This window comes from Microplitis demolitor, chromosome 10 (assembly GCF_026212275.2).
Source record: "Microplitis demolitor isolate Queensland-Clemson2020A chromosome 10, iyMicDemo2.1a, whole genome shotgun sequence".
Lineage (NCBI taxonomy): Eukaryota > Metazoa > Arthropoda > Insecta > Hymenoptera > Braconidae > Microplitis > Microplitis demolitor.
In genome coordinates this window covers 9,122,079-9,146,523 of record NC_068554.1, presented here as the reverse complement: position 1 = coordinate 9,146,523, position 24,445 = coordinate 9,122,079, and the positions used below count along the sequence as shown (strand labels likewise).

The 24,445-nt window shown below is 37.0% G+C and overlaps 1 protein-coding gene across 1 annotated transcript; it reads right to left on the bottom strand.

Moving 5' to 3' along the window:
• Positions 1-2,956: 2,956 nt before the first annotated feature.
• On the bottom strand, positions 2,957-9,472 carry LOC128668819 (putative uncharacterized protein DDB_G0286901). The gene is made up of 3 exons (XM_053742614.1): positions 9,256-9,472; positions 8,353-8,747; positions 2,957-4,615 (listed from the first exon to the last, which is right to left on the bottom strand). Exons 1-3 carry the CDS (start codon positions 9,470-9,472, stop codon positions 2,957-2,959), a joined length of 2,271 nt encoding a protein of 756 aa, XP_053598589.1.
• Between the last annotated feature and the right edge of the window lie 14,973 nt (positions 9,473-24,445).

Here is a 24,445-nt window from a genome sequence, read left to right as displayed (position 1 = left end):
AAATAGGTTTGAAAGTTGAATAAATATAAGTTTAGTATAGTGCCGGATAGCTCAATTGGAAGAGCACTCGGCGCGATACCGACATGGTCTGGGATCAATTCCCAGTTCAGGCTATCTATATTTTTCTCGATTAATCTATAAATTGTCTTATTGAGAAGATTTGCATGTTTAGGTTTCCACTGTATTAAATTGGTTTTTTACATAGTGAAAACCAGTTTAATCTAATGGAAACCTAAACACGCAAACCTACTCAATCAGACAATTTATGGATAAATTAAGAAAAATATAGGGGGGGTTCCACGCCAAATCGGACACCATTTAGCTTTTGCACCGCGGTTTTTTTTTGTAACTTTTAATATAGGTTGAAAAAAACATTCATGATTTTTTTCTAATTTTTTTCCTTAACCGTTTTCGAAATATCGAATTTTGAAAAATGTAGAGGTTGTTTTTCAAACACCTGTAACTTTTCGAAAAGTGGTTTAAATAAAATTGTCAAAGAGACAAAAAATGTCTATTTTTAAACATCTTTTCAGTAAGAAATATCAAAAACATTTTTTGAACCACGCTTCTATTGAAATTTAAACTTTTTCGCATAAATTCTCGATTTACAAAAAAACACGTACTGATCGATTTTTCTCATAATTTTTCACAGCAAACTCTCACCCATTCTTCAAATTTCCCAGCTATGCTCATAATAGAACAACGATGGGATCTATTTTTTTGTTATTTTTCAAATTTCATATTCCAATTTTTTTTTTAAAAAAAATGTCTTATAATAATAGTACGCTCAGGATTCACTGTTAATAATTATCTGACAAACAACTATCAACATAATTCTTTAATTTTATTTCCTCAGAAAAAATATTATTAATTAATTAATATTTATTGTTATTAATTGAAATTATTATTTATTAATTAATTAGCAATAATTTTTCTGTGTAGGAAAATTGGAAAATTTTGATGACAGTTGTGTTTCAGATATTTATTAACAGTAAATCCTGAGCATGCTATCATTTTAAGACAATTTTCTTAAAAAACAACTGGAATATGAAATTTAAGAAATCTAATATAAATAGATCACATCATTGTCCCATTATTAGCGTAGATGGAAAAGTTGTAAAATAGGTGACAGTTTGCTGTGAGAAATTATGAGGAAAATCAATCAGCATGTTTTTTTTTGTAAATCGACCATTTATTCTTGAAAGTTAAAATTTCAATAGAAGCGTGGATCTAAAATTCTTTTCGATATTTTTTATTGAAAACATATTTGAAAACTCACATTTTTTGGCTTTCTGGAAATTTTGTTTAAACTACTTTTCGCAAAGTTACAGGTATTTGAAAGAAAAATCTTTTCCTTTTTCAAAATTCGATATTTCGAAAACGATTGGAGGAAAAAATTAAAAAAAATCATGAAGGCCTCTTTCAACCTATGCTAATAGATTAAAAAGTTTCAAAAAAATCCGAGGTTCAAAAGTTAAATGGTGTCTGATTCGGCGTGAAACGCCTCATAGATGGCCCCACTGGGAATCGAACCCAGATCATGTCGGTACACTGATTTCCTAGACTGAAAACCTAAACAGAGTTGATGTTTTATTTTGCTCTACAATCGGTTGAGGCAATACGAAGTCTGCCGGGTCAGCTAGTAGGTTATAAAATTGTTGCTAGAAGTCCGCAGTAGCCCTGCTCGATCCAATACAGTCTACATCACTGAGATTAGCTATCAAAGCCTTTCAAACGAGCCCCAAATAAAGTGTACTTGCTGAAGCGCATATACTCCCACTTGATTTAAGAATAATGGAATTGTCCTTCAAATATACAGCATCAAGCATCTGCTTCAGTAGTAATCCCTTACAACAGTACTTAGAATTCACGGAAATGGATAGTAAATATCAATGGTATCAATGTCTACTTAAACCATTAGCATATAAAGTAAATATTATGAAACAGGACGTGTTATTGAAAAATATCATAGTCCTTCCGAAAATAGTCCTTCCGAAACAAATACATCCGATACCACTATGGTGTACATGATAGGACTTTAATTTTACTATAGACCTCTGCATGTTAGAAAAAACGGACAGTAAGGACAATAATCCAACTATCATCTATAAAAACCTATTTTGTAAGCTACTAGACAAGTATCAATGCTATAATCACTAGTGTTTCAAAAAATCGATTTTATTTTTTTTTTTTTTTTTTTTTTTTTTTTTATCAAAGAACATTGGAAAATCGGCAGAGTATCTCTAGACAAAGACCCTGTTAAAATATGAGACCTTAATATTAATATTTGAAGGTGGCGATTCACGAGTTTTTATTTTCCATCTAAATATCATAGGAAAATTAAGATTTAAGTTTGGAATTTTATACCTCCGCAATGGCTTATTGAACAGATAAGTTTCCCGAGTGGGACGACCTCCGCCATTTTGTTTCTCAAAACATCATGGCACCCCAAAAAGTCGGCGATAAGAGAACACGAGGTGATGGATGAGGGCAAGTGTGTATAATGGCGTGACTGAAATCTTAGTGTTTATAAGTGAAAGAAACCCGTATGGGTTGGGGAAAACTTGCATCCTACCACTAATCCTATGCAAGCATGTTGACCAAAGCTGGGAGTTAAGTACCACGAGGGGCCTTTCCAAGCCCACTGTGACCAGAGTCCCTCTATTTACTGAGATAGGAGCAGTGTTTGACCCAAAGAGGTTGGACTTGTGGTGGCTGTGGTTAGACACCACGTGCAATAAGGATTTTTGAGTATACCTTCGGTTAACGTCCATTCTTTGTCAATTTTTAACTAAGAGTGTCGTCGGGGTAGTAAATGAGGACACCCTACAACGCGTGTATGTCCAAAAGAGCGAGGAAACGGCCTCCGTTCGGCGGAAGTGGACTTAGTCCCGTTACATTGATTAATTAATTACATGTTTGTCTCAGAAGGGGTTTTGGCGCTCTCCCCTATGAATTAATTATTATTATTATTATTATTATTATTATTATTATTATTATTATTATTATTATTATTATTATTATTATTATTATTATTATTATTATTATTATTATTATTATTATTATTATTATTATTATTATTATTATTATTATTATTATTATTATTATTATTATTATTATTATTATTATTATTATTATTATTATTATTATTATTATTATTATTATTATTATTATTATTATTATTATTATTATTATTATTATTATTATTATTATTATTATTATTATTATTATTATTATTATTATTATTATTATTATTATTATTATTATTATTATTATTATTATTATTATTATTATTATTATTATTATTATTATTATTATTATTATTATTATTATTATTATTATTATTATTATTATTATTATTATTATTATTATTATTATTATTATTATTATTATTATTATTATTATTATTATTATTATTATTATTATTATTATTATTATTATTATTATTATTATTATTATTATTATTATTATTATTATTATTATTATTATTATTATTATTATTATTATTATTATTATTATTATTATTATTATTATTATTATTATTATTATTATTATTATTATTATTATTATTATTATTATTATTATTATTATTATTATTATTATTATTATTATTATTATTATTATTATTATTATTATTATTATTATTATTATTATTATTATTATTATTATTATTATTATTATTATTATTATTATTATTATTATTATTATTATTATTATTATTATTATTATTATTATTATTATTATTATTATTATTATTATTATTATTATTATTATTATTATTATTATTATTATTATTATTATTATTATTATTATTATTATTATTATTATTATTATTATTATTATTATTATTATTATTATTATTATTATTATTATTATTATTATTATTATTATTATTATTATTATTATTATTATTATTATTATTATTATTATTATTATTATTATTATTATTATTATTATTATTATTATTATTATTATTATTATTATTATTATTATTATTATTATTATTATTATTATTATTATTATTATTATTATTATTATTATTATTATTATTATTATTATTATTATTATTATTATTATTATTATTATTATTATTATTATTATTATTATTATTATTATTATTATTATTATTATTATTATTATTATTATTATTATTATTATTATTATTATTATTATTATTATTATTATTATTATTATTATTATTATTATTATTATTATTATTATTATTATTATTATTATTATTATTATTATTATTATTATTATTATTATTATTATTATTATTATTATTATTATTATTATTATTATTATTATTATTATTATTATTATTATTATTATTATTATTATTATTATTATTATTATTATTATTATTATTATTATTATTATTATTATTATTATTATTATTATTATTATTATTATTATTATTATTATTATTATTATTATTATTATTATTATTATTATTATTATTATTATTATTATTATTATTATTATTATTATTATTATTATTATTATTATTATTATTATTATTATTATTATTATTATTATTATTATTATTATTATTATTATTATTATTAATATTATTATTATTATTATTATTATTATTATTAATATTATTATTATTATTATTATTATTATTATTATTATTATTAATATTATTATTATTATTATTATTATTATTATTATTATTAATATTATTATTATTATTATTATTATTATTATTAATATTATTATTATTATTATTATTATTATTATTAATATTATTATTATTATTATTATTATTATTATTATTATTATTATTATTATTATTATTATTATTATTATTATTATTATTATTATTATTATTATTATTATTATCATTATCATTATCATTTTCATTATCATTATCATTATCATTATCATTATCATTATCATTATCATTATCATTATCATTATCATTATCATTATCATTATCATTATCATTATCATTAGCATTATCATTATCATTATCATTATCATTATCATTATCATTATCATTATCATTATCATTATTATTATTATCATTATTATTATCATTATCATTATCATTATCATTATCATTATCATTATCATTATCATTATCATTATCATTATCATTATCATTATTATTATCATTATCATTATCATTATCATTATCATTATCATTATCATTATCATTATCATTATCATTATCATTATTATTATTATTATTATTATTATTATTATTATTATTATTATTTTTTTTTTTTTTTTTTTTTAGTTAAATGCTCAGGGGGTTATCCCCGGTAGTCCGACTCTACCGAGGGCCTCACCTGAGCGCCAAATCATTACTACTGCGATGCTTCATCAACAAGATGATCAGCATGAGCAGCAGGCCAAGTTTCGTTGCCTTAAGAGACGGAGGGATCCGAGAATAACAGTCTTTTTTATCCGCGATGCCAAAAACTCGACTTGCGGAGAACAAGTTGGGATTTTAGCCAATGCAGACACAAAAGTCTGTTTCATCTCTCCTAGGACGCCAACAATAAGTACGACAAGCTTTACACGGTAACCTGGGTAGAGTTTGCCAATTTCAAACAGGAGATCCTGATATATTTCGTGTTTGTGCTCCTCTTTAACCGTGATGTTATACTCAGCAGGTGCTGAGAACTCGATGACATAAATGTCACGAGCGGTTTTATCAAAGAGCACAATATCAGGTTTATTGTGATCGATTTTCCGCGTTGTTGCGAATGGCACGTTCCAATAAATACGGCAACGGTCATTCTCAACAACTTGCGGAATATCTCCTGGCAGATAAGGCAGCACTGGTGTTTTATCGATACCGTGAGTATGTCTTAGGTGGTAATAAAGTACTCGCAGAGCAGCATTGTGACGCTGGACATATGCATTTCTTGCCAGCACAGGACATGCTGACAATAGATGCATAAGCGTCTCAGGATGTTGTTTACACACCCTACACAAAGTGTCGGGTACCTGCATCTGGAGCACCTTAGCACGGTATTCAAGAGTATTGATTACACCATCTTGGCAGGCAAAAATATATCCTTCGGTCTCGAACATCAGGCCAGCTGACCTAAGGAAGGAAAACGTCAGCTGCTCGGACAAGCCATGTTCACGCACGTGTTTAAAGAACACGCTGTGCATGGACTTGTCCATATGTGTGCTGAGCAGTTTTTGTTGCTCAGCATTGCTGATGACCCTCTTAAATTCCTCCTTAGGGAGTTCGATAAGAGGGTTTACTCTTCCAAGACCGAAGGATTTTGCCGCGTACATTGCTGCCTTATATAAAAACGCTCCCCTATGCCTATTCTCATGACTATGAACAATTTGCATAAGGAAGTCGTTTTCATCTGCAGTGAAATTGACAACCTCGTATGTTATACCCAAAACCAAACGATCGTGTAGACATTCCAAGCTCTGTAAACCTCTCCCTCCGATGTGCCGGGAAAGGTATAATCTGGTTATTGAGGATTTAGGGTGCATGCACCGATTCATATTCATGACTTTGCGTGTCTTGATATCGAGATCTCTGAGCTCTTTTCGGGCCCATTTAAGAACACCGAAAGAGTAGAGGAGTACCGGGACAGCAAGCATGTTTGTTGCAGAGACTTTGTTTTTCCCGGAAAGTTCTGATGACCAGATTTTCCGGAGTCTCCGCACATACTCGCTGCAGAGAGTCGTTTCGATTTTCGAGGCGTCCTGCATAGGACTCCCGTCAATCCCTAGATATTTGTACGACTCTCCGGCGTCAAGATGGTCAATGACGCTCCCATCTACTAACTCGATATCCTCACGCACATCAGAACACTTACCCTTCACCAGATTAATGACCGCGCACTTGTCCAACCCAAAAGCCATGCCAACATCCCGGGTATACTCCCCTACGATATTCAAGGCTGTCTGAAGGTGTTCCTCATCAGAAGCATACACCTTCAGATCATCCATGTAGAGTAAGTGGGTGATCGAATACTTTCGATCATTTTGTGGACCCACTAAGTATCCACGGGTGCGGCGTAGTGCAACAGATATTGGCAGCAGTGAGATACAAAACAGCAGAGGGCTCAGAGAATCTCCCTGAAAGAATCCTCGTTTGTACTGTACAGCTTCGGTTACACGTTTGTCGTTGCCACATGAAATGTGGAACCGTGTTCGCCAAAGCTGCATCGTACGCCGAATGTATCCCACTGTATCGTGATTGACCCCAAGGCATTTGAGCAAAAAGAGAATAAGCTCATGAGATGTTGAGTCAAATGCCTTGCGTTAGTCAATCCAGGCCATTGACAGGTTGCGCTGATAGCAGATCGCGTCTTGAATGACACAACGATCCACTAACAGATTCTCTTTGCAACCTGACAGGCCTCTTTTACTGCCACGTTGTTCGTATATCTGCTGCCATACAGGGTCTATCTCCTGCAGAATGCGATTATTCAAGATTTTGGTGAAAATCTTATAAACCGCATTCAAACAGGTGATAGGCCTGTAGTTTTTCGGGTCAGACAAGTCTCCTTTCTTTGGGATGAGCACGGTTCGCCCTTCTACAAGCCAGCAAGGAATTGGTTCATTACCTCTGATGAACGCTGTAAAAATCCGGGCCAGATGACTATGGGTAGAAGTTAATTTCTTCCACCAAAACAGGTTAATGCCATCTGGACCCGGAGCAGCCCAGTTCTTACCATTGTCCAGAGCTGAACGAACTTCTTCCACGCTAACTTCGGGGCTCTCTTCATCAGCATTGTCGTTGCGATGTTGTCGACAAAATGCTTCAAAGTCGTTGAGAGCTGGAGTGTCACGATTCACGTTCGGTTGATCACCATACAACTCGGACCAGAAAGCTTCTACTTGCTCGATGGATGGGGAATCGCCAGAAACAGATGTCTTAGGTGTCAGAAAGCGTGAAGGACTTAACCGAAACAAAGAGTTATTGGTAAGCCGCTTCAGCTTTTTCTTTAGTGACTTTTTAGCAGTCACTAGAGCCCGCAACCTATTAAGGGAACCTTCTTTGATATTAAGAAGATTCTCCTTATTCAGTGTGTGATGCTGATAGCGTAGTCCAGCCGCAATGCGGCGGACTTTAGATGTAAATGCTTTACGTGCATTTACATACTCAATCACACACTGAATGCGGGAGACATGTTTCCGGAGATTATCAATCTTCAGTGACAGCTGCCCAATGCGCCCTCTCATCTTTGCCTCAGGAGAAGAAATATTTCTCCTCGCTGGAGGTAAGAGTGAGGAAGCAGCATAATAGACAGCTTGATTGATGGTGAGCAAAATAGAGTCTTCCTGAATCCGGGCAGATAGTTCTCGGTTCTCCGTGTCAAGTAGCTGTTTTGGGTAGTGTATCTTCTTTGAGATACATACTTGTCGTCTTTCAAAATCATTGTCAGCGTCTTCAGAAGAACGGCGTCTCTCTTGATGTAACTGTGCTGGAAAAGACAGACGATGAGATAATCGTCTGTTCATTAACAGTGATCTCCGTGTTCGCCGGAGATGAGAGGCATAGTCTCGGAGATGTTGTTGTGACAGATGGCTGTAGTTAGGATGCATATTGCTCCAGAGAGCTTTCATCTTCGCCATGTAGCCTCTCCGCTCCGGTTCACTGTTATTATAGCACATCAAGAGATCGGCTCGTAATTCCTCCGTCCACCTAAATGCAGTCCGTTGTTCGCCAAGGTCGTCATCGTTCGGAATCTCGGTACTCCGCCCAGCTAGTGGGTTGCCCTCATCCGAGAAGGGCAGGTTGTGGGGAGCACTTCCTGGTTCAGTATTGTCTTGAACTCAGTTTTACTTTACGTTGGGGAGTTAACCCAACGTAAAGTTTGTTATGCGATTGGTAGGCCAGCAGATGGGAGGCCAGCCTACATTGCCCACGATGCGCCACGGGGTAAATAAGACCCCCCTGGCCGCACAACATGCACCGCGGGCATTATTGTTATTATTATTATTATTATTATTATTATTATTATTATTATTATTATTATTATCATTATTATTATTTTACTAATAGAAGTAAATTGTAACTATTTACAAAATGTATCAATGAGATGGATATGATTCGATGTATGTGTTTATTTAGATTTACATCTAAATCGGTTGCGTGAGAAGATGAATGAATTTATTCAGTTTTTTTAGTTGCTCGCAGATGGCTTCGATAGAATCGCTCGATGTCCTCTGGAGGGTACTTCGTCACTATCCAATACTTGTAATCTAGGTATCGGCGATTGCATGTAATGCAATGTGAATCAAACAATTGAAATCGAATACCACAGCCTTGACAACGTCCCCGATTGTAATCTTTGTAATTCTTGTCGTGCGGACGGAAGCACGTTGCCGTTGTCACTTGATCTTGATAATATACTGGGCACATATCCGACTGCCATGGTAATTGGCATTCGGCAATTTTATGATTCCGCTGCCCGCAGTTTTGGCACGCATTGGAGATAAATACGACTGAGCTTGAATTGTTACCTTTTGCGTCCATGATTCTGTCAGTTCAGTGTGACACACACGAGGCTTGACGGTTACACAGAACTCCTCAATGGCTTTGCATAAGGTGTCACAGTCCATGAAATGAATACCGAGGGATTACAACTTGTGGTGTCTTACCCGTAGCAGTTACAATGGAGTTGGATGCCGGAGCAGGTGATAAGCCCGACATGAATTATTTGTAGGCATTTGTTGGTTGTAATGGAACCTCATACCTTGGTGCCGGAGCTGTCTGTGAATACGGTAACGAGTTAGCAAAAGTTACCATCTGGATCTTAGTCTTAATATCCTTAGGAATAGCTCCCGAAGCTCGTAGTGTCGATTCTTCCTTCTCAATTAACTCTTGACGAGCCATTTTCCTAGAAAGCAATGATGATGGTGGAAATCTGACATTTTCCAGCGATGGACGCTGATATGCGCCATCGCCAATCTTGAGTCCTGGATTCAGACCGCAAGCAGAAGCTTGTTGAGCCAGTAATGGCTGCACTGATGTGTTATTTGGAGTAGTACCGATGTCATACTCTACTTTGGCTGGAGTAGAAGTTGTAGCTGATGTTGTTGTTGTCTGACAGCTGATTTCAGTGACAGTCAATTTTGATTCTAAAATAACTGCCTGAAATTTCTGTACAATTTCTTCTGGACTTGGCCACTTAATTTCTGCGATCATTTTCTGTCTCCTTTGGACCTGCTCAGTTAACTGATCAAGTCGTGCTGTGAGGTTTGTAATAGGACTTGACTCTGGTTTTGGAGTAGTTGGAGTTCTGCAACTTGGTCGGTGTTGATTTGAACGACAATTTGAAGATCCTCTAACTTCTCGTCGATACGTTCCATCCACCGGATATCAAATCTTGATACCCCAGATGGTATTGACGTAACCGCAGGACGGTAACATAGCACGGTCAATACGAGCATGAAGTTTACTAAACTCATCCTTCATGAATTTATTTAGAGTTTCGAACAATGCTGAAGTTGTCGTTGCAGTTGGGCTTGACACGTATAATGCAGATGATGGACGACCAAAGTCGAGGCCAGTTGTCGTTTGCCATGGCGGCAACAAAAATCGGAGTCCAATCAATGTAGCTGACCCAGTAGAACATGTCGGTGATGCTGCGATGGTTGTTGAAATTACAGGTGCAGCCGGTGGCGAAGTTGATGTTGTTGTTTCAGTAATGGGTGGTAATTCGGATGCAGATGTTGATGCAGTTTTTGATGAAACTGATAATGAGTCAGATGATTGTGTGACTGCATGAATTGATGACACTTCAGTGTCAGATACCTCGGCTGCGGACTCATGAGATGAGACTTCAGTATCTGATCCTGACTTTCCATGTATTTTTATTTTCATGATGAATGATCTGAAATATATCGAAAACAATCAGTTACGTCTTCGAGACCGTCTCGGAATTTTTAAGTCATTGTAATAATATATGTCAATATCATTACCGGCATTATTTTGTACTTTGACTACTAGAGGACTTAAAATTTTAGAGACAATCGCGGATCCCGAATATTTTAGTGCTAATTTAGCACCGTAACCATCAACTATTTGCTTAGTTTTTTATTTAAATAATAAACTTGACCACCGATTTTTAAATCTATAGGAATATTAGAAAATTTTTGTTCGTGTTGTTTACGCGTGCGTTCCTGAGCTTTCAAAATATTTTGCTTAAAAAAATGTCTCAGTTCAACTGCACGGTCCATTTGAGCTTGCGAAACGGTAAAGCCAGATACGTCTAAATTTCCAAGAGGATCAGTATCGTTAATCAGTCGTGCGTCACGTCCGTGATTTAAATAGAATGGGGATATAACCAGAGCAGTGTATACTGAGTTATTGTACGCGAATATTAGATCATCGAGATGTTCATCCCAGTCTTTTTGTTTTTTACTCGTAAACGCGACAATCATGGGTTTAATTGTACGATTGCAACGTTCAACAGGATTTGAACAAGGATGTCCGATAGGAGTTGGTGTGAATTTTATGTTCTATTGACTGATTAAATTGATTATGTCTTTATATATTAATTCTTCGCCATTATCTGAAATAATTTGGCAAGGAGGACCCCAGTGATTAAATACAGCCGTCAGGTGCTGTTTGGTGATTTTACCAGATTGTTGTTTCAGAGGAAAGCTTTCAAAGTAACGAGTGTAAAGGTCTTCGATGACGAGAGCATATTGATTTCCTATAGTTGAATGAGTGTATGGGCCAATTATATCAATCGAGATAATAGACCAAGGCTGAGTTGGTGGTCTCGTTCCAATGTATCCTTGCAGTTTAATCTGGTCACTTTTGGTCATTATACAGGTCTCAAAAGCTGAAACGTACGATGAAACATCTTTAAATATTCCTGGCGAGTAAAAATGATCTCGTATTCGTTGATACATTTCGTCAATCCCAAGATGACCCGATTGAGCTTCACAGTGAGCTTTCTCGATGGCTGGATGAATTTCTGGCTCAGTTAGGACGACTTTCCAAGGATTGAGTTCATCAAGTATTTCCTTGACAGCTAATGGACGATAAAAATACAACTTATCATTCTCATATTTCCATTCACCATAATTCTCCGGATATTTCTGGATAACTCGGACTTTCTCATCATACCAAGCAGAATTTTCAGCAATTACACACATCAATGAAGGATTTGAATCTGGATCAAATGAATCAGCAGGCTCTGGTTCTTCATATTAACGTAAAAGTGCACCTGGAGCTTCATTCTGCGTACCCCGATAATGAACAACCTCGCTATCATAGGCGGAAACGTCAATAGCCCATCTGGCCAATCTACCTGCCGGATCTTTTAACGAATGAAGCCATTTCAATATGGAATGATCAGTATAGACTGTAACTGGTAAACCTTCGATGTAACTTCGTAATTTCCGTAAGGACCAAACAACAGCGAGGCACTCTTTCTCAGTTGTGGTGTAATTCATTTCTGCTTTATTTAGTGGTCAATTCAGACATATAATTAAATTTTCCCGATCATGATCTGCATCATACTGAGTTAAGACAGAACCTCACCCAATATTGCTGGCATCCGTATACAACCGATAAGGCAAGTCTGGATGTGGTAATGATAATGTTGCAGCCTTTAATAAAGCTTCTTTCGTTTCCATGAAAGCTTTTTCTTCAACATCTGTCTATTCCCATGAAGCTCGAGTACTCGTCAGTTTGTTCAAAGGACCTTGAACCTGTGCAACATTTTTAAGATATTTATGGTACCAGTTAACTAACCCATTGAATCTTCGCAATTCCTTGCGGTTGGTGGGTCGTTTGTAGTCCGCGATTGGTTCCAATCGAGCTGGATCGGGTTTCAAACCATCTTCATTAATTATAAAGCCTAGAAAATGAATTTCAGAACAACCAAAATGACTTTTCTCTTCATTCATTTTTATTCCAGCCCTGCGGAATACTTCAAAAACAGCTTGAAGAACAATTTTATGCTCTTTTAAGTCATTGCTGATTATTATCCAGTCGTCGAGATATGCAAAAATTTTATTCTCAGCTAAAATATGAAAAAAATGTGTTTTTAAAGACTCGATAATTCCTCGGCGTACAGTGTCAGAAACTTCTTGATAAGTACTCAGTGCGTTTGTCAGACCAAATGGCATTCGAGTCCATTCAAATAAGCCTCGCCCATCCACGCAAAATGCTGTATATTGACGGCTCTTCAGCTTAACTAAAACATGATTAAAAGCATCACTGACATCGAGTGCTGAAATTACTTTATCACTTTGAAGACTTGATAAAATGCGATGCATGATCGGTAACGGATAATCAGACTTTTTCGATATTCGGTTTAGTGGTCGATAGTCAATGCACATGCGCCAAGTATTATTTCCTTCGGTAACATTACCAGTGAGCTGGCCCAAGCACTATTTGAAGGCTGAATATAACTCTTCGCAAGCGATTCATCTGCTCTGTCGTGCATTGCTTTCATTACTGGCGGACTTCTAGGATAAGGCTTTGTACGTACTGGAGTATTATCTGTCAATTCAATGCGATAATGAACTACATGTGTTAGACCCAACTGGACTTGTTGATTTTCCTTAAATTCTTTTGCTAAAAATTTTTCAAGATCAACACGTTCAGCTGACGACAGTACATTTAATGATGCTTGATTTGTAAACTCGGATCGTGAGGAAAAAGATTGAGTAACATTACTGGTATTCAGTTTCCAAGTACTCTCCTTGGAACTTACTTGAATATCTGCTAGCTGCCAGAAATCAAGACCAAGAATTACTGGAGTAGACAATTCAGATAAAACACAACCAAGAGATGATATCGTGACCATCAAGTTGAATTTCAAATAGGGCTCCACCACGCGTTTGCGTAGACTTGGAGTTAGCCATAATTACTCCATGAGTACTAGTGGGAACAGGTGTGAGGTCTTGCAATTGGTATTTTTTGATTTGTTCATAGGCAATCTCAGAAATATAACTGCGCTCACTCCCACTGTCCAGTGATACTTCAAGCTCATAGTTACCAATAGAAATATTGGCAATCATACGACTTACTGTTGACGGAGCTTTGAGACTGGCTGAAGAAGTCATGTGGCCGAATTTATTATCATTACTGAGCATTGGTAGTAATGTACTCTGTTTATTATCCGAATTCATTTGAATAGTGAATTTTGGAGCATAAGCAATGTCTTCACTCGAATCAAATCGATACTCATCAATCTCTGAGTCATATAAAGGACTAGTATCTTCTCTTAGATCACCGAGAGGGGTATCGTATGTCTCCGAGCCATTTTCAAACTTTGTAGCAGGTTTCCGTTCTTCCATGTCACAGTTCAGTAATAAGTTTCGAGTAAGAGATTTAAATTGAGTTTTATTCATTTTATTTTTAGTATTACGTGACGAGGTTATCGATTTTTCAAGTTTTGATTTCAAAGTTTTTATAGAATTTTTAGCTTTTGATTTTTTTAGATTTTCAATTTGCTGCGAAGCTTCCGAGCTTGTTTCCCAATTGGACTCTGCATCCACCAAATTATGAGACTTCAACTCCATTGGCTTATCCATAATTTGATCGAAAGGAGAAGTAAAATCAATTAAATCAACGTCAAGATTTTCTATTACGTTACCGACCATATTTGGACTATCAGCAGCAATTGGATAACTTAAAAAGAATTTTCCACGACTAATAACGAATTCAGGAGCATCAGGATTCAATTTGAACGAATCAGGTTTATCATCAGTATTTACAATGGACTTGTCCGAGTTATTTTCTGACACAGGAGCGCTGGTAACGTGATTGATGTCTACCAGGGCGCTCACGTGTTTTTTGGACTAGGAGGACGTGGACGAAGAGGCAACCCTGCCTTGATACGTAACTCATCAGTTACTGGCCCACAGCAGACCACAGCGACATGACCAATTCTTCCACAACGACCGCAGACGGAAGTTTTCGTTGCATTATTTTGTGGTACTGGAGTTAAATTAACAGTATCGACTTTTCCTGGTGACGTATTTGCACTATTTTGATCTGATTTTTCCAAAATAGTTTTCATCATAGACTCAAAACTATTTAATAGGGTGGAAGGCTCAGAATTCGGTTTTTTCATTTTGTGAATCAGGAATTCTATTTTTATTAAAATTATTGTTTCGATTGAAATTATTGCTTTTATTGAACTTATTGTTTCTATTAAAATTATTGTTGGAAAAATTATTATTAAATGATGGAGTAGATGACGGTAGACCTTCCAGATTGCTTAGTGAATTTATTTCTGAAGCCTTGATCGAATTTAGTTGACTATGACTTTTGGTTCTACTATTACTTTCTTTGTGGATTTTGAAATGAGGGCTCAGTGCATCAGCCGTTGGCTGCCAGGCACTGTCCTATGTTTATGATTCGGCATACGTCATAATTTTTGTATCCGCGGACTTTTGTAAGAAACGAGAATTAAATCGTGAAATTATAATTCTAATTTGCTTAGCCTGTGGCAACGGATCTTCTAATTTCGCGAATGTGCCTTGCATACGATTAATAAATGCAACTCCTGTCTCGTCGTTGCGTTGTTTGGCCAAATAGATCTCCTGCAGCACTGCTTCGTCTGTTTTCTGAATCTGCCAAATTTTTAAATAATATTTCAAAGTGGAGCAGCTATGAAACAAACATTGCTGACCATTCGCTGTTCAATTATTTTCAAATATTTTTTTGCATCTATTGGAGAGGATCGATCATGAGACGGAAACGAGACATTCCACGACTTGACAAGACGAGTAATATCAAACAACCTCAGGGAATTGGACCCATTCATGTTTGAATTTCCCGCTGGAACTGTATAAGTATTATACCCGGCTGACGGTTGTGCATGTGGATATGCTTGTATCAATGGAGCTTGTGTGTGTGTATTCGTAAATGCGGGTACATTATTATCGCTAGGTGGATGGGTATAAGTATACGAGAGTGTAGGGTGGACATTCATATGCACTGGCGGGACCCTCAATTGCGCGTACGGTTCACGCGCAGGCAAGCCAGGCATGGCGAACTGCTGTCCGTTCGCTTGCGTTGCCGAAATAGGTGCATGTGGATGTGGGATGACCGGGCAAGTAGAGAGGGGATTTGCTGCTTGTGACGTCACAGTGGCAGCAGGGAATAACTCTCTCTTTGTATCCACATGCTTGATGCGTCTGGTCGGAAAGTTGGGAGTGGTAATTGAGCACCCGGGGGTCACAAGACCGTGCTCGATATATGAAGCAAATGCTGACGTTCTGCCCTTAAAGCTTCAATTTCTGTCTATAGACCAGAAACTACATTTTGTAATACGGCGACGGAGGTCGTATTTTGGGATTCAGAAATTGGCACAACCCCACTAACGTTGTGATGATGAACATTACCGCCCGAACTAGTAGTAGAAACATGGTCATAATTATTTACGACTTGGCTTTGAGTACAGCTGGTACTGTTGTGTATGTCATCGCTATGCGTAAGATAAACAGGATCCTCCATTGCGCTCGATGTAGTAGGAAAATGTATAAGATTGTCAGGATTATTAGCCGAGGTGACTGGGAGAGATGATTGCGAAATCGGCGTTCTCGGTAGCGTCATTTCGGCGGGAAAACTGTCTCAGCTTCAAAGTTTTTTCAAATAATAAATTATAAAATTTTTATTATCGATAATTTTTACTTAATCCGAACTGATAATAATCTCGTCGGATTATAAATTTATTAAATCAAGAATTATTTTAATACGAATCTTTTCAGAACTAAAGAGATTATTTATTTATAAATTAGTAATTTATTTAAGCTATTAAAATTCTTGATGACTAATAAATTTTTGTTTATTACTTTAATGACTTATTTTAGTTATTAAAATTTTCAATGACTCATAAAAGTTTATATATTACAGCAAAGATTCTATCGATAATAAACTTAAGTGCTTAGTTTATTTGAAGACAATTTTGTAGAGCCAAAGATATTTTATTTTAAACCGGGAACGAATATAATAATCTTTTGTGTTGTAAAGAAAGTAATAAATTCCTTTACTACACTTAGAAAATATTCGAACCAAAGTTTTATTTTAATATTTAAAGTGTTTATTTTCATTCTTTACTTCGGGTTATCTTTGTGCGTAAGGGAAGGATCATGAACTGTAAAGAATTAAATACTAGAGTCTCGGATTACGACTCGTGTAGTTAGTATACGCTCAGGGTATTGTTATGTCCAAGTAAATTTTTTTTTTATTTTAATAATTATTTAAAATAATTATTACAGAGCTCTTCTTTTCAAAAGCGCGCGAAAACGCAGCGTCAGCTTCGTTCATCTTTTTATGCGACAAAAGAATAGTGGGAGGATGACTGCAATAAGTTTAACGAACAATTGATAAACTGTCGTCACTTTCCACCAATGACAATAATTAAATATTCCCCATCAGTCACCAAATCAAAGTTTATAAAAAGCCTGAGCACCCATAGCTCTTGGCTAGTCGGTTCTTCTAACTTACGGTCCGCGAATATTCGAACGTCGAACTTTCGTGCACACTTATTGCAGGATTCCGCCCCAGGCGTCGAAAAGTCAATAAGAGGATCTTTAATATTTTCCTATTTAAACCTTATTGCAGGAATCCGCTTCGGCGTTGAATAATCAATAAGGCATTCTAAAATTGACATCTTTTTGCAGTCAATTATTGCAGGATTCCGCTTAGGCGTTGAAAAAGCAATAATCGACTTCCTTATCTATTAAAAATCCTCACAGATTAGTAGAAACTACCGCTCCGATTGAAATAGTGACGCAAATCACGTGTATATGCGATTCCATCTCGGTCTGAGTTATTTTGCGCATAAAATCACTTCACGGGTGTGTAAAAAGGACGCATTAATTATAAAATAAAAATCTTATAAAATAATCGGGAATAATCGATAATCTAAAAAAATATCAATTGTTAAAAAATTAGTGTAAAGGATTCAGTGTACAAGTGTCTTGTAACTAAATTAGAAATAAAAAAGCAGAAAAACCATAAGTTCCGCCTTCCGAGTTTCATTCGAGAGTAGCACATAAGTTTACATCCTACAACCCCAGCCGCGCCCATCCAACCAAATCCTACAGGAGGAAGCTGAGTGAGCTGCAACGTTCTGGAGGGATCTAACCTGCCGTGACTAGAAAGAAAGAAACATCGAAAGGTAGGTGAAAGATTTTAAATTCTATTCTTTCGTAAGATAACTGGTTCAACACAACATCACCAGTCTCTTCGGAGACGTTTGGGTTCTTACTTCAAAGTAAAAGATCCACCATAAATAATAAATTATAGGGAGATAACTCTTCCTCGTATTCTTTAATGTTGTCCGCAACCTCCAAATCGCTCGTCTAAATTTTTCTATCGCTACCAAAGGGAGAAATCCCGGATAATAAATTTAAATTTAAGCGGCGGACATAACATAAAGAACACTGGTGGCAGCGGTGGGATTTTCGAGTAAGAAAAATCCTTCTTGTTGAGCCACAGTTATAATTCTTCTACCATTTTTTTTGAGAAAAGATAGATTTTTGTGGTTATTTTTCTCTTCTCGAAATTTTCACATCTTAAAATTTCGAGTTTCGTGGCATTTTCTTGAGAGTGCCACACCCTGCTTTCGTGGACTTGCCACACCTTAACAGGTAGCAATTCCACGTATTGTAAATTCAGCAATTTTCGCCCCTCAATTCGAGTTGCGAAACGCCTGAGTTCACGGTCCGCCACTTCACGACCAAATCGCAAAGTCAGCAATAAGTCGCACATCGACCTTACTGTACAGCTTTGAGCTGTTTGGAAAAAAATTTTTTATTAATTCTTTCTTTCTCTTTTTGACCAACTCAGCAATTCTGCAGAGTTCGGAGACGTTTAACATCCTTGTCTTACGCTTTACCTTAGGGTGTGGTCACCCCCATTTCTCGTACCAGCAAAAACAGGAGGCGAAGAAATTTGACGCCTCCTCCAGTCGGTGGTCTAAGAGTCGAAATGGTCAATAACGAGGAAAGACCCGTTATCCGGCTAGATGCCACCTTGCACGATGCAAACACTCCACCTTCTCAGTATGACATGGCCAAGGAGCTCTATCGAGAGCTCCCTAAATTTAACGGAGAAGGTCCAAATTGCGAACAAGATTTCAAGGAATTTGACGCAATCGTACGGAGTTGGTTACCTTGCATCATCCCGGAACATCAGGACATGTTCGTGGCGAAAATCGTAAAAAGAATTTCTGGTCGTGCTACAGATCAAATCGAATACACTCCGATTCATAGCGTCATAGAACTTCTTGAGATACTGGAAGAAAGGAATCAAGACGGCGATCCAGCTCTTGTTTGGCACAAACGTCTAGCTTCAGCTAGCCCGAGAGAAGGCGAAACCATCGAAGATTTCTTTTTCAGGTTGCGCAAAATAATCAGAGGCCTAGAAGCCGCGTTACCAGAAGAGAATCGGGAAGCCAGTATGTCGCAACAAGAAAAAGTTGCATTCGATGCTCTCTATTCCGCTTTGCCTGACCTCCCAAAATGTCTTGCGAGTTTAAAAGATCCAAAGACGCTCGAAGATCTTTATAAAGCGGTAAAAGAAGAAAGAACTCGCGAATGCATACGACCAAGGCGTAAACGCGAATCTAACGACTATCAACGTCAGTTTCAGAGAGACAGAGGCTACGACCGAGACTATAACCGACGTTACTCGAAAGATGACTATCAAAGACCTCGCAAAGAGTACGACGATTATGACGACCGTAGAGAAACCAGAGGACGAACTTTCTCTTACTCTAAAAAGCATTACAGACCAAGTAAATACGCTACAGACAGCGAAGACAGTGTGGACTCTGATGATAGCTCAGCGTCAGCTGATTACCGAACGTACACTTACACCTCGAGTAAAGGGGGACGTGGACGGACCTACGAGGACGACTCGACGTCACGAACGTTAAAGAAAAGTTCATCACGTTCGCGAACTGAAAACCCCTCTTCAACGAAGAAAAAGGTTGTGAACTTCGACTCTGCAGACATTGACACAGAAAAACTCGAACATCTAAAACTAGAGGCTCCTTGCTGTAATTGCCCTTTCTGTCCTCATCGCGAGGCAAGTAAATCTGCCTCCTCAAAACACAACGATGAACATTTAAACTCAACGGGCGCTCGACAGACCGAGGCGACTGCGAGTATGCCCCGAGAGTCTCGCCGACCTACGAACCCTCATCAGAAAACTCAGACGGTGAAGGAGTTCAGAATTCTTCAACGTCAGAAACCCTTACACTAGTCATCGGCAAGGGTCCACGAATCTGGATAACATCTCCAGACCTCTTCCAGGACGGATGCGAGGTTTTGTTGGATACAGGTTCTGATTTGAATCTCCTTTGCATCGATGCTCTGGGGGATGATACCATCTTTTACCCTGAAGATGGCGGTGTGGTAGGCGGCATAGCAACCAGTAGTATGCCAATAATTGGAACTGTGACCCTCAAGATCTTTGACGTGGATGTTTGTTTCCAGGTTGTACCTAGACCACCAGGTGGTTATCTGGGCATCCTTGGAAATGAATTTTTCATCAAAGAGCGAGCTGGCATTTCCTTTTATTAGAATACGCTGGTCCTCAAAAATCGACCTACTCGTCCCATCCCTTTTTCAATGGATAACGACCTTGATGTGAGATATATCCTGTCCTTAGGGACAGGGCCAAAAATTTTCGACTCATGTAATTCACTTCATGGAGAATTACAATGCTTCCTCATAGATACAGGGGGGGATATGTGTTTGATAAATTCTTCCGCCCTTAAACCCGAAATTAGAGTGGATCGTGGTAATACGATGCTACTCCGTGGTTTGAATGGACAGTCCATGGAAACAATTGGTACTGTAGAGTTAAAGGTTTTGGGTTCAAAAATCCGATTCCATGTCTGTGATGGGAATTTACCCTTCCATGGTGTCGGAATTTTGGGCAACAACTTCCTGAAAAATGAACAAGCGGAGATTTCATACCATCATCAATCTCTGAATTTATCATCTCGACCTTCCCGACCTTTACCTTTTAGTATCGGAATAAAACCATCCCGTTCATACGTAATTCCACCCCGTATGCGGATGTCCGTGTCGGTACCTGTTGTAAATCCAGAGATCAAACAAGGCTACCTCCGTAAGATTCCTCTTAAAGAGGGACTCTTAATAAGCGAAGCCGTTGTCTCAGTTGATGACGATCCAGCGATGTGTATGGTCATCAATACCACATCAGATCCAGCAGAAATCGAAATTGAACCTCAAGTGCTTGAAGAATTTGAATTTGATCATCTTGATCCATCCGACGAATTTTCCGACATAGCGGAAATTCCATCCGGAACACATTCACTTTCTAAGCAAGATCGTATCCAAGCAATCTTTGATAAGATTCCTAGCAATCATCTCAGTCGCACGGAAAGGAAGCAAATTCTCCGACTTATTCAGAAAAATCATGGCATATTTCACCTCCCTGGTGATCGCCTGGGACGTTCTAAAAAGTTCACCTGCAAAATCGAAACCACGAGTGACAAACCGGTCCGAATCAAGCAATATCGGTTTCCGCAAGAACACCGCGACGAAATCAAGAAGCAAGTGGATAACCTACTTAAGCAAGGAATTATTCGGAAATCAAAATCTCCGTATAATTCTCCTTTATGGATTGTCCCTAAGAAATCTGATGCACAAGGTAATAAAAAGTGGAGAATGGTTATCGATTTTCGAAATCTGAATAAGATAACCATTGGGGATGCTTGCCCCCTCCTACTTATAATCGATATTTTAGACCAACTCGGCGGGGCCAAGTACTTCAGTGTATTTGACCTTGCCAGTGGGTTCCACCAAGTACCAATGGACCCCAGAGACGCTGAAAAAACGGCGTTTTCCACCCCTGACGGTCATTGGGAATATTGCTGTATGCCTTTTGGGCTTGAGTGTGCTCCAGCAATTTTTCAACGTATGATGGACTCCACATTGAGTGGTTTAAAAGGTACTGAACTATTCATCTATCTCGACGACTTTGTAAGTTATGCATCTTCGCTTGAAGAACATGAAGTATGAGTCCAAAGACTTTTCAACCGCCTTCGAGAGGCTGGGCTAACTCTTCAGCCCGAGAAATGCAAATTTCTCTGCCCCGAGGTGGAATATTTAGGTCACATTATCACTAAAGATGGTGTGAAACCTGACCCAAAGAAAATTTTATCCCTTAAAAACGCTTCGCACCCCCGTAATCATACAGAAGCGCGAAAATTTATGGGATTAGCAAATTACTACAGACGTCTGGTCGGTTGATTCGCAAAGAGCTTTCGATGATATTAAAAACGCATTGTGCGAAAATTCATTCCTTGCCTATCCAAACTTCAATCGACCTTTCATATTGGCAACCAGTTCCTCCGATGTCGGTATTTCAGGCATCTTGAGCCAGGAACTGGAGAACGAAGATCGTACGCCTGGAAACCCCAACGAAAATATTGAGAAAATTGTCTCCTGTACGTCCCGAGTCTTGCAAGAGACCGAGACGAGATACACACACAACGAAAAAGAGTGTTTGGCGGTCTTGTATGCGGTGCAACAATTTCGGCCTTACCTTTATGGTAAGCCTTTCACCTTGTATACAAGCAGCCCTTGTATGTCTTGCTTAAAAGACAGCTAAACTGTCACCGAACGACAAATTAAATGGAGATCCAAACTAAGTGAATATAAATTTTCGGTTATAGTTCGACATAAAATCTCAGAACAATATGCCGAAGGGTTTTTCTACAATCCCGAAGGTAGATCTCCAGAGGAAATGGCTTCAACCCAAAATTCTGTTGAGGAAGCAGTGATGCTTCCACTCAGGAAAACTTCTTGTCCCGACGAAGAGGCCATAGCAGCTGTAAAACGAGGAAGAAAACCTGGAAGTAAAAACAAACCTCGGGTTAACAGCGCTCCACAACCTCGTGATACAATTGCATCCCGATTACGAATGAGACGGGCTACAGAACTGTCGCAAAACCGAAAAAGAGTAAACTATTGTGAAATAAGTACGACCGAACCTGACGTCTCAGAGAGTATCGAAGATGACGTTTTTGAGACAAACCAACCAAGACCATCCTCAGCACCTCAGGCTCCAGTCAACCCGGAAGTGGAGATTGGGCCAGAGCCCGGGCTAGAACTGGAAGAAACGGATGAAGAAGAAGTAGAAGCGGTCCGACTCATGAATGAAGAATATCTGCTCAACGAATCGGAAAAAAATTCCAGCGATCCGGGGGATGAGAACACATCTGAAGCGATAAATCGACAGCAAATACGCGAAGATTTGAGGAAATCATTTGAACGCTTCAATAAGGCCCTGGAAAAACGAGGAATTAACGTTTCAGATGAAGGAGCCGATCGTACTGTTCGTCTAGAAGATTATTACAATTCACTGCATGTAGTCAGCCCTCAAGTGGCCAAGGAAGTTAGGAAATATCTTGAACAGGGCTACTTATCAGACGAACACGGTGAATCTGAAGACTTGAATGAGTCTGACAAAGAAGGAGAAGAGGAATTCCTTCGTGAAAATCAAGATATAGAAGAAAACGAAGATTCAAGTGGTCAGCTGCTCCGAACCGGAAGTCCAAGTGGAAATAACCCCTGCAACCACAGACTCCGCGAGCTAAAGAGATTCGAGAGAAATACCTCACCGCAGGTAGAAGTCCGTCGACCCCTATGTGGAAGAACACGGTACTGAAAGCTGCGCAGGCAAATTGCAAGGAACTTGACTATGATGATCATACAAAAAGCTTTTATTGGAAGGACATCGGAAGTTCTGATGACAATACATCTCCAGTCATCGCGAGGCCTTCTACCTGCCAAACTCTGAACGTCGAAGATGTTCCTGCAGCCTCATCCAGTATGGCTCACGTGGAAACACCCAAACGCAAAGTGACATCTACTAGTAAAAATCTAGGACAAGAAAAAACCTTGTTGAACGAAAACCAGCACCCAAATTCACCAAAGCGAAATTCTGCAAATGATCAAATAATCATAGCGGAGACATCTCCTCAATCAGGCCAATCAGATGCCAGCCAATCTGACGGAACCACAGTGATCCAAGTGGAAGTACATCGAGAACAAGACGACGGAAATGCTCAGGTAAATGAATCTAACCCTCTCCACACGACTCTACCGGAAGTTGTTGACGAACAAGTGGGGAATGAGCCGGAGATGAATGTAGATTTACCTCCTGAACTTCCGAATCAAGCTCCGTGGTACGTATTTGACCCCCCTTCCTCCGATATCGCGGAGGATCTGAGTGATCAACGGTACTCACCACCGGAAGTTTCGTCTTCCTCGAGCTTTGAGTCTGATAGACCTCGGAAACTGCCGGTAAATCGAATCAAGTTTAAGGACAGTCGAGATGGAATTACTTATGTGAGAGATCACATGGTACATTTCCTGTCCCTGGATTGTGAATTGGTGAAACCAGTTTCTCGACTGTTAAGAGATCTCACTTTCATCGATCAGGAAGATCTGAAGACAGCCAAACCAAAGATGGGTGATGTATTAA

Excerpts from the sequence above, each read along its gene's own strand:
- LOC128668819 (XM_053742614.1), bottom strand. The coding sequence starts at position 9,472 with ATGGACGCAAAAGGTAACAATTCAAGCTCAGTCGTATTTATCTCCAAT. Across the intron at positions 8,748-9,255 it reads GGGACGTTGTCAAGGCTGTG|GAAGTGCTCCCCACAACCTG; the intron begins GTATTCGATTTC and ends ATACTGAACCAG. Across the intron at positions 4,616-8,352 it reads ATGATTTTGAAAGACGACAA|AATAATAATAATATTAATAA; the intron begins GTATGTATCTCA and ends AATAATAATAAT.